This window comes from Rhinichthys klamathensis, unplaced genomic scaffold, assembly GCF_029890125.1.
Source record: "Rhinichthys klamathensis goyatoka isolate OS25496 unplaced genomic scaffold, OSU_Roscu_1.1 h1tg000009l_1, whole genome shotgun sequence".
Classification (NCBI taxonomy): domain Eukaryota; kingdom Metazoa; phylum Chordata; class Actinopteri; order Cypriniformes; family Leuciscidae; genus Rhinichthys; species Rhinichthys klamathensis.
The window spans coordinates 5,110,826-5,127,586 of record NW_026606562.1 but is presented as its reverse complement, the minus strand read 5'-3'; the positions used below and the strand labels follow the sequence as shown (position 1 = coordinate 5,127,586).

Here is a 16,761-nt window from a genome sequence, read left to right as displayed (position 1 = left end):
CACCTATTTTATTAATATGTATAAGTCATCGCATTAAGATAGTGGTTTAATTTGCACATTTACTGTCACAACTAGCAAAGGATTCCAATAAGTTTATGACTTAAATGTCGTTTTGTTGTCGATAATTTAATTTAGACCTTTTTTGTGATATGAATTATGGAAGTAGTGCCATTTAAAATAAAATGAAAATAAATTACTGATTTATTAATTCAAAAATAAAATAAGTGATAAATGTAAATTAAATAAATGTGAAATATATCGATCAAATATACAAAAATATAAACATCTAAATAAATAAGTAACCCTTAAAAGTGACAAAAAATAGATGTATGTAAAACTATATAAAACAGTAAAATGATGAATCAATAAAACAAAATTTGACACCTCCAGTCCTCCATAAATACAAGTCTGAAGGTTTTATTATTGATTATTGGGATTTATTACATGATTTTATGATAATGTAATGATGTGCTACAGATGCAGATGCCCATTTCTTTCAATCAAAGTCTTTTGGATTCAATTTTTTGGACTGTTATACAAACTTTTTGGGGTCTAATTGCATATGATCAAACTAAATCAACCATTGATCTGCAAAAGATGGCAAGCGGCCAGAAGAGTCAGTTGGTGGGGTTCATTAAATGACACACACACACTCACACTCACTGGTTTCTATGTTGTATGACTTTCCATAGACGAAATTATTTTTATACTGTAGGCCTACAAACTGTATTAGGCTACCTGAACCAAACACACACACACACACACACACACACACACACACACACACACACACTCATCCACACAAAATTCATTAAAACACCCTAAAAACTTATAATTCAATTTAGCATTTTGATTAGCCAGTATCAGTATCACACATCCTTACAGGAATGAGCGTAATTGTGCTAATGACGTGTGTTTACAGACGTGTTTAGATGAACACACAGATCAGATTCAGCACTGACGCAACAGAGATCGAAATACCCATCAGACGGTTGCAGACTGTTTTAGTGTGGGTGCTGAAACACGGGAACTTACACTTGTGTATAAAACCCCCCTATCTTCAAGTTTATTCAGGAAGGCAGCCGTTTGAGGGCAGAGAGGAAAAAAGGCAGAAAAAACTAGGGCATCAAAAGTCCCGAAGGCTTTGAGCATACATTTCGCATTTATTAATCACAGCGCGCGCGTGGAAGAGAGAGAGAGAGAGAGAGAGAGAGAGAGAGAGAGAGAGAGAGAGAGAGAGAGAGAGAGAGAGAGAGAGAGAGAGAGAGAGAGAGAGAGAGAGAGAGAGAGAGATGGTGACTTCGCATAAAATCACGGTTAATAACGACTAATGATAACGGCTCAGATGAGTCATTTAAAGAGACAAAGGGCGAAACTTCTCTCGGTATCATTGCGCCCTGGTGACGTGGTGTTGTTTTTTTTAACCCCAAATCTTTGATTTTGACATTGACTGACAGAAAAAAGTAGCTCGCTGGATCAGACGTGGCTGGGAATCGTAGGGAAGATCGTACTAGATACGGAGCAAAGCAGGAATCAGGGAATATTTGCCCAGCCGCAGGAAAGGAGAAGGACTATGCTCTTCCTACAGGCTATCCTAAAGAAAAGGATACTCAAAGGTAGGCACTCAAAAGTGATCAAAGACTTTCTTTCATCACCATCTAATGTTCAATTTAGGCATTGCACTGTGACTAAACTGTAGTAGCCTTCTCTAAATGATGCAATTTACGCCGTGAAGTTGATGTTTTCGGTCATTTTAATACTTTTACGCGCAGGTCATCATCAAGTGCGTTTGTGTTAGGTGTAGGGTAAATGTGATTATGAATTTATGATAATACAATCTGGCAGTGGCGAATAAGGCATACCCCTGCTGTGGAGGGCTGGGGTTTCTGATGGACACTGGATGCACCTTGAATTAGGATCATTTGAGATGAGTTTACATAACAAGCTCAGTTAAAATCCTGAAATACTATTTGCATGTAGGCTATAGCCTACTCGTGTATGCAAATGCTAATATTTGTATTCTATTACACAAAGAGAATGTGCGTTGATTTGATTGTTTGCTTTTCTGGGTAGGTTTGTCTTTCTTAGTCACTTCGTTGTCGCATTCGCGCCTGTGTTCGTCTCACGGGTGAAATATGCTCAGATGTTTATGGTTTATGGGACGCTGATCAGTTTTGAAATGTCCATGAGCGGGAGCAATCTGACACCTGTTGATGACGCAATGAGCTTCAAGAAGTTTTTCCTTTTGTTTTGTGTTTTATTTTTAGTTGTTTTGTTTTGTTTTATTTTTAGTTGCTTTGTTTTTTTTTGTGTGTGTTATATTTTATGTTTTTGTGTGTGTGTGTGTGTGTGTTAATTTTTTTGTTGTTGTTTTGGGGTTTAGCCAACCTTGTGTTGTTTTGTGTTTTATTTAATGTTTTTTTTTGGGGGGGGGGGGGGGGGGGGGGGAGTTATATTTTACTTATAAAGTAAAACTTTATTTTGTGTTTTACTTTGCTTTGGGTTTTATTTGATCTTTTATTTTTTGTGTTTTTTGTGTGTTTTTTTGTGTTTTACTTTGTGTTGTTTTTGTGTTTTATTTTATGTTGATTTGTTTTGTGTTTTGGTTGTTGATTTGTTTTCTTTTGCAAAACCAAACAAACTTGTTTTTGTAAAAGGCTGTTTTTTTGTTGTTTTGGGCTCTTGGTTTTGCATATTGTATTAGTTTGTTTGGTCAGTATAGTAGACTGAACGATATACATGTATATTGTAACGACACCTAAATGAAAACTCAAAATATTCAGTAAAATATGCCACATTTTCAGTAAAATAATTGTAAAACCAAACAAACTTATTTTTGTAAAATGTTTTTTTTTAATTGGCACTTACAGTGTGTGTGCGCGTGTACGTGTGTGCGCATGTGTGTGTGTGTGTCTGTGAGTAAGTGTGTCTGTGAGTGTGTATGTGTGTGTGTGTGTGTGTACAGTACACACACACGTGTGCGTGTGTGCGCATGTGTACGTGTGTGTGTGTGTCTGTGAGTAAGTGTACGTGTGTGTGTGTGACCGTGCATGTGTGTATGTGTGTGTGTATGTGTGTGAGAGCGTGTGTATGTATGTGCTTGTGTTTGTGTCTGTGAATGTGTGTGAGCGTGTGTCTGTGTCTGTGTGTGTGTGTGTGTGTGTGTGTGTGTGTGTGCATGTGTGAGTGTTGTGTGTGTGTAATACATAGTTAATGCTAGACGGCACCTAAATATAAAGCCTTTCAGTAACATTTTCAGTAAAATATTTAGCTGTTATTGCCTCCTCATTATTATCTCGTGTGTTCAGGCAGTTGAAGATGACAACCAGCAGACTATGTGTCATAATCCTAAAATTACTTTGACCCGTTTATGTAGACAGTGTCTGTCATGATTAGTATTGTTGTATCACTTGAATAGCACAATACAGAGCAACCATTTTCTGCATTTTGTTTGCAACTTTGCATATGTACATGTATGCATATGCATTCATTGTGAAGATTCAGTGGACGCTCGTGTTTTAGAGAGAAATTGCATCCGGGCTCAGTCTCTGTGTGCGTGTGTGTTTCACTATAAAATATAGGAAGGAAGAAAGATACGCTCTGCTTTAATCTTCTACATTCACAAACTCCAGATGTCTCACATTCTCCACACACACTTGCTGTGTGTTATGGTGCGTCTGCGACTGCATTCTGCTTTAGTTTGCACAGATATGTGACGGCACCTGCTATTGTCACGTATCTGCGAGAGGTCAGCGGATGCGCTCCATGTTCTGTTCACCATAGATGTTCACGCTCATTTCCTAAGAGCAATAATGAACTCCCATTCGTGAGTCAGGTGTTTCGGAAGTGCAAAAACTGTCACACACACATGGATATGATTAATTAGATTATGCATAGGGATGCACCACTGTAGATACACTGCTGCCTCAGAGTATAAATCTCCTGTCATGGAGAATTTCATATGGGAATACAGTGCTACACTTTGTATGCACATATCTTTCCTTTTCGTCCAAGATGCTGAGGTGGCATCTCACTTTTGCTCTCTTTCTCGCTTTGACGCCGCTTTCAAAATGAAAATAGTGTGGATAATACTTGGAAAACTGATTTGTTTCCCTTGTTTTGTCATTAAAACCAGCCCCTCAGGATGCTCCATTTTAATTAGTTGATTTTTCATTGTTTGAGTTTGCCGGGAACAAATGCAGTTTATACACTTTAACACTGTTCTAGCTGTGCCCAAAAGCTAGAAAAAATGTGTGTAGCGTTTGATGGATAAGTGTTTTGTTGGGGCTTTTTTAAAAAAAAAAATTTTTTTTACAAAGCACATTGCCCCACCATATTATTTTGTTTGGTATTTTGTTTGTTTTGCTTTTTCTGTTGTTTTCTTTAGTTTTTAGCATTGCTTTTTTATTTTTTATTTTTTTTATTTGACTAAACATTGCCCCATCCTATTATTTTGTTTGGCCTTTTGTTTGTTTAGCTTTTTCTGTTGATTTCTTTAGTTTTAAGTTTTGCTTTTTTATTTTATTTTGTTTTGTTTGTTGTTGTTTTTTTCTCTGACTAAGCACATTGCCCAACCCTATTATTTTGTTTGGTCTTTTGTTTGTTTTGCGTTTTCTGTTGATTTCTTTAGTTTTTAGTTTTGCATTTTTATTTTATTTTGTTTTGTTTGTTGTTGTTTTTTTTTCTTCGACTAAGCACATTTCCCCACCCTATTATTTTATGATTTTGTTGTTTTCTTTTCTTTGTTTTGTTTATTTGTATATGAATGTTTAATCATACACATGTAGCGTATAAAGTGTGTGTGTGTGTGTGTGTGTGTGTATGGTCCTTATCCCTCATGTGGAGTCACAGCAGGCTTCATCTTCCAAACTTCAGTTGCTCTGATTTGAAGCTTTAAAAAGGCAGATTTCATGAGCTTGCATCTGAAGTCTTTCCCTCACCCCATGTGATCGTGGTCAAACACTCCAAAAGGAATAGCAAATGTCTGGAAGCAGTGCACTTCCTTTTAACTGAAGGTGAAAACAGGACCATTACTTCCATATTATTGGGATTAGGATATGCCACTTCTCAGCAAAATGTACAAATAAGGACATTAAATACATCATTTGTGAACCAATTTAACAAAGCAAATTCAGTTCAGATTCGAGTACTGATTCATTTTCCTGAGTCTTTTAGCTAAACAGAATCCTTTAGATTGGAGTGACTGGGAAGAAACGAATTTCCTTCCAATGGTACTCAGAGTTCGCACCAGGTCCTTGAAGTACTTCAGGTGTGATGCCACCCACTTTTTGACCTATTGAATACAGCTGGAAATGGACCAATGGACAAGTGTCGAGTCACACCTGAAAACACAGTGAGGAGTCAAGCCAAATTAGCGGACATTAGTGCCATTTAATTTCTTTTTTTTTTAATCTTGAAGTGTGGCACTAACGCAAGAGGTTGAAAAAATTTAGTTAGTTTTTAGTTGCTCATGCACCATTAACTGATAATAATTTAAATTATTCCCTTTGGCCACATTTCTTTTGTTAAATTCCTGTAATTAGCATCTGTTATATATAGCAGTTGTAGCTCTTCTCTGCACTGCTTACAGTGCTAATTAATTTTTGCCCGATTCCACAGGAGATTACTTAAAGTTTTATTGGTGATCATTCTTGCATGCTGGAAGAGCTACATCGATGTGAGAAACTTTCATGAACTCCTTTCATGAATGTGAGTTTCAGAATAATGCAGTGATAAACAACAGCTGGAAAGAAGGTTGGACTTTCTTAAAGGGATAGTTCACCCCAAAACATCCAGATCTCAACTTTCCTATGAACGCGCGTACGGCCGTTGCCGGAAGCCAGTGATTATAATTTATAAAGTTATTAATATGGATATGTTTCTTACAAAAACACATTTCATCGCTTCAGAAGGCCTTTATTAACCACTGGAGTGATAAGGATTACTTTTATGATGGATGGATGCACTTTTTTGGGCTTCATAAATTCTAAAAAGGCACTATTCAATGCCATTACAAAGCTGGGAAGAGCCAGGATATTATTTAATATAACTCTGATTGTGTTCGTTTGAAAGAAGTAAGTCACATGGCTTGAGGGTAAGTAGATTATGAGATAATTTTCATTTTTGGGTGAACTAACACTAACAACTGAAACCTTATTGTAAAGTGTTACCGAAATATCGTAGATAAGTTAAACATACCTTCAGGTAAGTTTCTTGAGCTATTAAAGCAACTTCTCAAAAAAATCCTCTGGTGTTGGAGCTAAATGTTGTTTAATGCACTTAATATCTAAAAAAGTTTGTTATTGGCAGGGTGAATTCTTACTGTGGCACATTTCTGCTGTTACAGCCTTTGAGGAACCTAAAATCTGGAAGAGATTTCAAGCTAATGCCTTAATACAGGTTAGCGGGCGGCTATGTTCAGAATTGGCAGAAATTTAGCATTGGCACTAAGTTTTCTGAAAAACATGTTGTTACCTCCTGTTAGCCTTCTGAACAGCTACGCCCTACATGTAGTTTGGCAATGTAAAACTAATTTCCCCAAAAGAGCAAAGACGCTAAGGCCCTTTAGCTGCCTTCTAGCTAAAACTGCTAAGAAACAAGGTTTAGTCGTTGCCTAATTCTTCTTTGAGCTTCTCTTTGCTCACTAGCAATCCAGATTACCAGAATTTTTTTTTCAGGGCAAGCGTTTGCCGCATCATACAAAACTAAAATGTTTAAAGCTGTGGAGACGTGTGTGCCTGCCCTCATTGTGTCAGGCTGTTGTATGTTATCTGTGGAGAAGCGAGAGATTCAACAACAGCTTTAATTTCAGGGAGTAAGAGGGAAACGTGGGAAAAAGAGAGAAGCGACTTTTGGGGATCCATTTGCATTTCAAGTGCAGCTTTGAAAAGGTAACATGCTGCTTGTCTAATGGCCGATTTTTTGTTCTCAAATGTGTTAGGTTATTAAACTGCGGGAGTACAGAGAAAACGGAATAAGCTACTGAATTACTGAAAACATATGTATCCCATTATACTTTGCTGCCCTTCTTTCTAGGTTAAAGACAGCGTATATACCCATATGTCCGGGGGATTGGCTTGGCATGCAAATTTCGCTCTCCAATCTTCATTGGCCCATTTTCTTACAACCCGAAGGTGATTGGGCTAACATTTCATAAAATATAGATGGATTATTTTTTTAATCTTTTTATTTTGTAATGGGACAAGTGAAAATAGTGGCAGGGCAAGTAATTACGACATTGTGACAGCGTTCATTTTTATTCATATTGTCAATATGATCATTCCAGCATTACTGAAAGTAACATTTATTCTGATATTTTGATATTGAAGATCGTCTAGGTTACGACTATAACCTTTGTTCAGCCTGAGAACAGGGAACGAGACACTGCGTCCTAATCCTATTGACCGGCGACAGCCCATGAATCATTAGCGTGCGACCTGGAAGTATATAAAGGCGCCTTGCACATATGATAATCACCTTTTCGTCTGAAGGGACTGTTTGGTAGGCAAGCCCCGAGGCATGGCGAAAAGACACAACTTTAACAGAGGTTACAGTCGTAACCTATACGTTCCCTTTCGAAAGGGAATCACACTGCGTCGATTGACGCCAAGGGGAACGATATACCAACGCCACCATGCTAAGGAGAGTGGATACCCATTGGCAGGGACAACTGTCAAAATCAGCAAATTCAAATGAAATGCCAGAACCATTCACCCTCAGGTCACACTGGGCTGTTAGTGACAGCATTCCCTACGGTCATAGCCCAAGCTATACGTTCCACACTAAAACCTCCATAAACATTGTTTAATGAAAGGCCTGCTCAAGGGCCTAGGACCACAGCTTCAAATTTAGAAGGGGTCCCTTCTAGGGAATGTGGTTAGGGAAGCCAAAGGAGCCCCAGCCAATTACTATTCAGGGGAACATACTCACCCGAAATGCCACCAGGAAGACCTAGCGTCACTTACATTGGACACTTCAGTCTGTCCAACTTCCTGTCTGTCCGAAGACAGAGCCTCTGGACACTTGCCCTTAGGTAAGGCATCCAACCCGAGGGACTGCGAAGCTGACAATGAACCTCTCGGCCCAGATCTCAGAGACAGGGTATAATGGAGAACATGACTCAGCATAGTGCTTACAACCCTTGCTAGCGAGGGGAGTTTCTCTGCTCGATCCACGGATCTACCCAGCGTTTGTGTTTCAAAACACTGAGGAGGCCTGAAAATGCCTAAGGGCTGATCTAACTGGGAGGCCTCACGGGAGGCCTACCACAGTCTGACCAGACTCAGGAGGCCGAGTCCCATAGTGACCCTCAATGAGGGGAGCACATGGTCTGCCTGGTAGGCAAACCAGGCTGTAGGCTAGATAAAAGAGGTTCCGGGAGGGAACCAGTAGCAGAAAATGACTATTGGTTATGCTAGGGCGCGAGCTCGCCTTCAGAAGCTGCCTGCTAAGGCCAGCTGAACTGATAGCAAGCGGCCACTAGCTACCAGAACCCAGCGTCGCTGGGAGACCACTTACAAGGAGGCCTGGTGAGGCCTACTACCTGATAACCAGAGGGCTGGCTACCTAGTGCCCATATTTGGGAACTCGCCTTTAGGGAGGCCTAGTGAGGCCTACTACCTGGCAGCCAGTAAAGCTAGATGTGCAGTTGCCCATCCTTGGGACCTTTCCTTTAGAGAGGGGTGATGAGGTCTACTATCTGGTAGCTAGCTAAAAACTGGTTATTGCTATGAACCCTGGTTCCGGGTTTCAGTCCCAGGGCGGCCTGCCAGTCTTGGGGCTCAGTCTCGGAGCGGCCTGTTAAAGCCGGTCATCTGAAAGTTTTCTGTAGGTAAGAAACTGACTGCCATGGCCAGTAAGGTTGGGGACCGAGCTACAGGGTGGCCTGATAAGGCCAACCACCTGACAATGGTCAATCCTATTCGGCTGATCATAATCGGGGCTAGCCTCCAGAGGCGCCCACTGAAGCCAATTGTCTGATTGGCCAGCGAATTAACAGTCAAGCACCCCATGATGGGGCTTAGGATCAGGGAGGCCTTGCTAAGGTCAACACCTGACCTCACTCAAGACTCACTTAGAAGATTTGAGAGGCCTACTAGGCCTGAAGCAAGTCAGTGTTGTCAGCCAAATTCATACTGCCGGGGACTCGCCATCAGGGAGGCCTGGTTGGGCCTACTAGCTGATAGCCAGTCTATTCTGCTACACACATATACCGTTGGGAACCATATTACACCAACACAAATATTGAGGCCACCCAAAGGAGGCCTAATAAGGCTAGCTACCTGGTCGCAGCTATAAAGTATGTCCCACAACGTTAGGACTCCCTTCAGAGGAGGCCTGTTTAAGGTCTACCAAGGCCAACAACCTGAGGTAAGCTGGCCTACAGCGCCCTCTAGGGGTGGGACTCTCTAGGCACCTCACGATTTGATTTGATTACGATTCAGAGGGCTGCGATGCTAAAACGATTATCAATATAGCTTTTTGTGTGTGTGTGACTATTTGGTACTTTTAAGGCAAAGTATAATGACCCATGAAGAATTTACTTCCAATATCTTTTATTAATAAAACAAATGGAAGGTTTGGCAGGTCAACTGTAAGGTTACATTTGCCAGCATATGTCCCAACATTGCAAAGAAACAACAGGAAAAGAAATGTGTGCCTGTGCTAGCAGCATACTTGTAGTAAATGAATACAAACTTCAGCATATATTCTGAATCTCTAACATAAAATAATGGACTTCTAACCAACATCCTCCTGTTATGTGCAATTGAGCAATATAACCCTTCAGACAAAAAAAATAAAAAAAATCACAAGAATAAAATCACTGCTTTCAAACAAAAATATAGAATTATGTACCAGCAGCTCTCATACAAAAATAATGGTTGTGGACATACGCATATTCTGAAAAATTTGTGAAATACAAAGCTGCCCAATAAATAATAAAGAGTCTAAGACTTATGACTTAAAATTGTTGCTGTATACCACAATCAAAAACAGCTTATACAAAAAAGTAAATGAACATCTGCTGAGAGCACAGTGACTGGCATTGCACTGATACACACTGTGACTGTGGAGGGCAGTACAGTACACCTACATATAACGTACGTATAACAGTACGTATAACACACTTTTTTTACAGCATATTGATGTGAAAACTAAACGATAAAGAAAGCAGCTCTCAAACAAAAATACAAAATCGGCCACAAAAATTATGCCAATTTTCCAAGTTAGCTTTTAACGAAGAGGGAGCTGTTCGGATTTCGCACTCAGCCATCATGCGTCTCTGATAAATGCACGCCACAGACTGTCCGGGCGCTGCACTTCCTCACTTCAGAGTTACCCTTAACAACGCTCTCAGCGACTTCTTATACTCTCAGCAGTATAATTAACTTACTCCTTCACTCGCCTCATCGGAGTGAAGACTCTCCCGCTCTCCTTCAAAATCTCTTCCAGAGATAATAAAAAAATAATTTTTTTTTTTTTTTTTTTATTAAGCAGTACAGTAAAAACAGTCGGACGAACAGTGGCACAGTGCTCATTCAGTAAATGCATAGCTAAACAGATGTGTTTTGAGTCTGGATTTGAATGTGACTACTGTAGGAGCACATCTGATCTCCTCTGGAAGCTGGTTCCAGCTGCGGCTGGCATAATAGCTAAAAGCAGACTCTCCATGCTTAGAGTGAATCCTTGGTATTTCTAGCTGATGTGATCCTAATGATCTGAGTGATCTGTTAGGTTTATATTCAGTGAGCATATCTGCAATATATTGAGGTCCTAACCCATTGAATGATTTATATACCAGTAATAATACTTTAAAATCAATCCTAAATGTAACTGGGAGCCAGTGTAAAGACCTGAGGACTGGTGTGATATGTTCATATTTTCTGGTCCTGCTCAGAATCCTGGCAGCAGCGTTCTGTATGAGCTGCAACTGTCTTATGGTCTTTTTAGGAAGGCCAGTGAGGAGTCCATTACAATAATCCACCCTGCTGGTGATAAAAGCATGAACAAGTTTCTCTAACTCTTGATTGGAAATAAAGCATCTAATTCTTGAAATATTTTTCAGATGATAGTATGCTGATTTAGTTATTGCTTTGACATGACTACTGAAACTAAGGTCTGACTCTAGAGACACACCAAGATTCCTGACTTGATTTTTAGTTGTTTGACCCCTAGCGTCAAGGTATGCGTTCACCTTGAGAACTTCATCTTTGTTTCCAAAAGCAATGACTTAAGTTTTGTCCTTGTTTAACTGAAGAAAGTTTTGGCACATCCAACTGTTTACTTCATCAATACATTGGCACAGGGAGTCATTGGGGCTGTAGTCGTTAGGCGATAGGGCTAAGTAGAGCTGTGTGTCGTCTGCATAACTGTGGTAAGCAATTTTGTTATTTTTCATTATTTGGCTCATTGGGAGCACAGGTTGAATAGGAGTGGTGCAAGAAATGAGCCTTGAGGGACTCCGGAAGTCATGGATGTCCACTCAGACTTATGGTCTCCGATACTCACATAATAACCTCTCCCTCCTAAGTATGACCTGAACCATTTTAGGACTATCCCAGAAAGCCACACCCAGTTTTCCAGTCTGTCAAGAAGTATGTCGTGATCGACAGTGTCAAATGCAGCACTGAAGTCGAGTAGTACCAGTACTGATAATTTCCCTGTATCAGTGTGAGCCACTCATTAGCTGTGTGAGCCAGGATTCATATCCTGGAAATGAATAAAAGTTAAAACGGCTTGCCATAGAGCCAGGGGTGCGTTCGGATTACACAGTTTATTCAATCAATACATAGCAATGTACATAGGCGTCGATTTTGTCAAGAGTCATTTTGTACCCACCACTTTTAGAAACAAATAAATAAAACATCTCCAGTTAACTAGCAGAGCATTCATTAAGTTTGCTATTAAATAAGAGATCTAGCGTTAAATTGTTTTGGTTTTGAACTCAAGCTGAGCGCTCGTTGCCGCAGCTATTAGTTGCATATTTGTTCTTTTGTGGCGCGTGCGCAGTTTTCACTCGGATGCGCTCTTCAATCTATCGCCGTTGCGGAGACTCTCTATTCATTCCGGTGAAATCACAAAATAAAATGCACACAAACATGTCCCTGCTTGATATAGACTGTAACCACTGATGAACATATTCAGTTTTGATGAGAGAAAAAAAAAAACCTATTCGAGCGTGGATTAGAACCCGTAACCTCTGACACGCTTGGCAAAAGATCTACCACTAGACTATTTATGAACTCAAACAATAATTGCGGATCGATGAATTTTATACCTTGTTAAGCAGAGAGGCTGCTCAGTTTGACAAGTTTGTACCCAGCACTTCTGAAAATGCACTTCCGAATGCGTCTCTGTCCCCTGCACATTTCAAACCAAACTGACGCCCGTGGTAACGCAGCGCATTTAACGTCCAGTAACGTTAACGGCGTTGTAACGACGGGAAAAGTAATTAGTTAGATTACCCCGTTACTGAAAAAATAACGTTGTTACCTAACGCTATTTGCTAATAACGTTATTCCAAACACTGCTAAGAATTGATATTTTCCCCCACCTAGCGCCCTCTTGGGGGCTGCCCAGTCGGGGAGGCCTGCTGAGGCCTACTACCTAACAGCGCAGCCTTTGTTGGCAGATAAGCTGTTTACACAGCGCCTACAGCATCCTAGTACCTAATCACATTGCCCATGGCAGTGTACTCAGCAAAAAACGCAGTGTACAACATACAGAGTCAGGGGCATACCATCTGTACGTATGGGCGCTCTGTACTTCGAAGGGGGAATACTACCACCTAACCCTGAGATTTAACAGGGATTTTTTTTGAGAGAGAGAGAGACCAACTACTCTACCCTGAGGTGGCTAATAGCCCGAGGGCTAACGCAGTTGTTTGTAGAAAAAACAAGCAGTAGCATAAACATTCCCATTCTTCTTTCTAGAATGACGTCCTGCCACTTAACTCTCCGCTGATAACATATTTCATATGAATGAGCGGAGGCCTCAAATACTCTCACCACGAGAGGAAGTCTAAGCTATAAACATGGTTTTACAACTAGAATGAGCTGTAGCACACCTTGCTTTATCTTACACATGACAATAGGGGAAGCCATCACATACTCACAAAAGAAGCCTTTAGGGCAGCACCGGTCTGACCCGCTGCCGTGTACGCTCTGCCATTCAAACGGGATGTTGCTTTAAGCGGTTTGGATGGCAGGGTTGGAGCTCTCAGTGTAGATGCCCGCCCAGACGCAAGGTAGTTCGCGAACGTCTCGTCAATGGGCGGCATCGACACATACCCATGTTCCCCTATCCCCTGAACATCAGCGAAACTAGCCCACTGATACGGGCCGAATATGGGTTATTCCATGCCCTCTCGATCTCCGTATGGAGATCAGGAAGGAATGGAAGGCTCACCTGAGCTGGTGGCTCATGGCCGGGGAGAAACCGATCGTCAAGCCTTCCGTGAGCGACCTCTCCCTGTAAGGCCTTCTAATTCGATCCAATGGGGGTACTCGATTAGAGATGAAGGTCTGACGCGTGTTCCGTCTCTTCCCATGGCAAAGGGATTTTTAATTAAATGCAATACATTTTATCTTATGTATTAACTCGTTTCATCTGACTCCAATATCTGACTCCGATATCTATGCATCATTAAATATACGTTAATGTTTGACTATTCCTTTTAACTCCAATGAAAATAAAGTCAAAGTCTGTTAGAATAATCAAATATAACAATTTATTATGTCAGGTAAATGTATTATTACAATTCCATAATCAATTGAAAGATAATCAATGCAAACCATCAAATATTCTAGAACAAAGAGGAAAATCCTTTACCCGACATTGTATGGCTACGTGAGCTGAGAGTCGCGAGACCCTCAACCGCACGGGCTAATCTGAATACAGAAAAACAGCCCTGAACTCTCCGTTGCATTTCATTATATATCCAGACCTCCTTTGATATGTAAAACACGAGTTTAGTGGAAATTTACTGTGGTCCCCTCCCCAGACTTACTGAGGATAGAAGTTTGACCATTTGTTGGAACAGTGAAAATTAGCATTCAGACAAATGATCAGAAGGTGTTAACTCAAAGACACACCCTTCTGTGTGCAAGATATTTCTATATTCTTAAGAACTTTATTACCTTTTGATTTACTTTGGGAATGAGACATTTGTACCAGTCACCCTGAGACCTTTAAAATGATACTAAACAATCCTTAAAGATAATCACATTCACATTAAAACCATATATATTCTTGTGTGAGTTTTTAGTGTTACTGAGAGAGAGAGAGAAAATGTAGATAAGGTGCTCAGAGGAAGGGGGGTGCGGGATGTCTGTGTGTGAGATGTTCAAATGTTAATGTGCAAGGAAGGTCCTTTGTCTTATAGACCTGTGGTGACTGTGAGGTTGATTCCATCAACCAGTTCTTCCAGTCTTACACCCCTAACGCGCTGCCAAGGCAACCACAGCCATCCATCACATCCACCAGCTCTGCATACACGGGGCAGGATTTCAGATTTCACGATTTCAGAAACCTGTCACGCGTTCCTCTTAGCGTCAATCGACGCAGTGCGAGTTCCCTTTCGAAAGGGAACAGTTTTTTTCAGTCATATAACTGTTTTTTAATGTTTAATTATTTCTAGTTAGACTAAACACTGTTGACAGGAGTCCCTTGAACTGTTAATATGTCAATATATCAAATTGCTTTTGTAAAAGTCCTTTGTAATTGCATCATTAACACAGCCACATGATAATTTATTCTAAGCTAAACCGGAAAGGTTGACGTTGTTTGTGAGTTTCTCTGTGGGCCCTAGAATTGATCTGCCACTTGAAAGTGAATCTGTTAATCAATTTCGTCTGTTTTAATTGCCATTTAATTATCTTTTGCATCATCAAAGAACCTCAAATAGGAGTCATTATCAAAGATGTAATGTTCATTTAATAGTCTCTAAGTTATGGCAGCCATTTTATTTGTAAAAAAAAAAACCCCAAAGAAACGTATCTGTAATCGCCCACCTCTGGTTTATCTTGTATTCTGCCCCACTTCTCTATATCCAGTATGTTTTTTTCCTCTATTCTTTGATGGATGGCAGACCATCTGATGAATAAACCTCAGACACATCAAACGTTTCCACTGAGGTAAGGGAATTGTGCTGGGAGAGATATTCATCGCATTAGGTCTAAAAACTGGATCCGACACACCAATAAATCCAAAAATAAAATCTCAACTTCCCACGTAGTATTTCAGGAGTGTTGTGTAACAGATTGAGGAACCTAGATTATTTTAGACTAGAATTTAGTCTTAATAATTGATGACCAGGATGTGAGAGGAATTTAAAAATACTCTGAAGAAGTTATTATTTAGATTTTTTTCTGGTTGCAGTTTGTGAAAATTGTAAAGAAATGTTTTATGGGTTTACAGCCACGTTACAAATGCTCCCTTTTATAAGTTTGGTAGTATTTTGTCTAAATTTGAAATGAAACCCTAAAAACTAAAATTATTCTAATAATAGTATTATTTTATTAATATATTAATATATCATTTTATTAAAAATAACTAATTTAACTGTTAAACTAAAATAAACCAATGTTCATTTAATTTTATTTTCAACCAATAATAACCATTAATTGTGCCCATTTAAAAATTGAATTGAATTGAATAAAGACAATTGTATTGGCTATAGCTAAATGTTGACAAATGCTAATAAAAATCTTGGTAAGCAAAATACAATTATGATGTCATCTGAACTGTTATTAAGGCCATTCATGTATTTTAAATTGTTACAGCATAACATAAGCTATAGATTGTTAAATTAAGCATTTTTTTAAGATAGGTTAATCATTCAGCTTACTAGCTTAGCCTGTATCAAACTGTGAATGACCCTTCAGTATTTGTTCAGACTATCAAATAAAATCCATATCAAAGCCAATTTCTATTTCAAGCAAAACATTCATCATACTAGCATATATATATTCGGTTAGTATAGCATTTTAGCTTTATCAAACTGTGAACAAGTAACCCTTCAGTATTTGATCAGACTATATCATATCCAGTGTCAATTGGATCCAATGTCTTTAAGCAAACCGTTCCGCATACTAGCCTAGCATACTGCTAGCATAGCATTCTAGCATATCCTTTATCAAACATTTTTATTTAATGGGGTCTTTTTAAAAGATTCACACATCCTGTTTTCGAGTCACAGAAGTAACCTGAAATATTTAGACGTTCACCAACCCGAGGCCGGAACATAAACCGAGACCACCTGGAACGAATTCACATTCTGATCCGGTCTTGATGTTCTCCATGGTGTGAGTTCGAACACAATGCAATTTAGATTTTTGGTTTAAGTCTAGCATTTCAGAAGATTTATTTGCGCTTTGATAAGATATGAGCCTCATCCTGAGTTATTGTACCATACATGTGTGGTTGTGGGATATTTAGATGGACGCCGATACCTTCAAGACGGTTCCAATTCCATTTCCAACAATCCTTTTTGGTCAGAGGATTTGTACGTGTCTAAATTTGGTTGTACTCATACGCAAAATGTTTTCATTTTATAAACTGTCAGTATGGTAATATTGTACGCTTTGCAGATTCTTTCTAAATTCCTGGAATACGAGAGACTGATATACAGAGGCAGATGGAGGGAAAGGGGGTTTATTAGTCATTTGTGTCAGAGGGGCATGTTGGGTCGTTGGGGACAAAGTGTAAAGAGAGGCAGAACGCTGATTCAAGGGGCAGGACCGCAGGTCAGAGTCGCTCTGC

The 16,761-nt window shown here is 39.7% G+C and overlaps 1 protein-coding gene across 6 annotated transcripts in view; it reads left to right on the top strand.

Moving 5' to 3' along the window:
- grip2b (glutamate receptor interacting protein 2b) overlaps positions 1-16,761 on the top strand; it is a 217,746-nt gene that overhangs the window by 138,147 nt on the left and 62,838 nt on the right. The window contains exon 1 of one of the 6 annotated variants that reach the window (XM_056260617.1): positions 1,443-1,616. The exons of the other annotated variants lie outside the window; for them this stretch is intronic. Within the exon in view, the coding sequence (XP_056116592.1) occupies positions 1,574-1,616 (43 nt within the window). The 5' untranslated portion in view covers positions 1,443-1,573. Of the gene's footprint in view, positions 1-1,442; positions 1,617-16,761 lie in introns of those variants that run through there. 6 annotated transcript variants of the gene reach the window in all.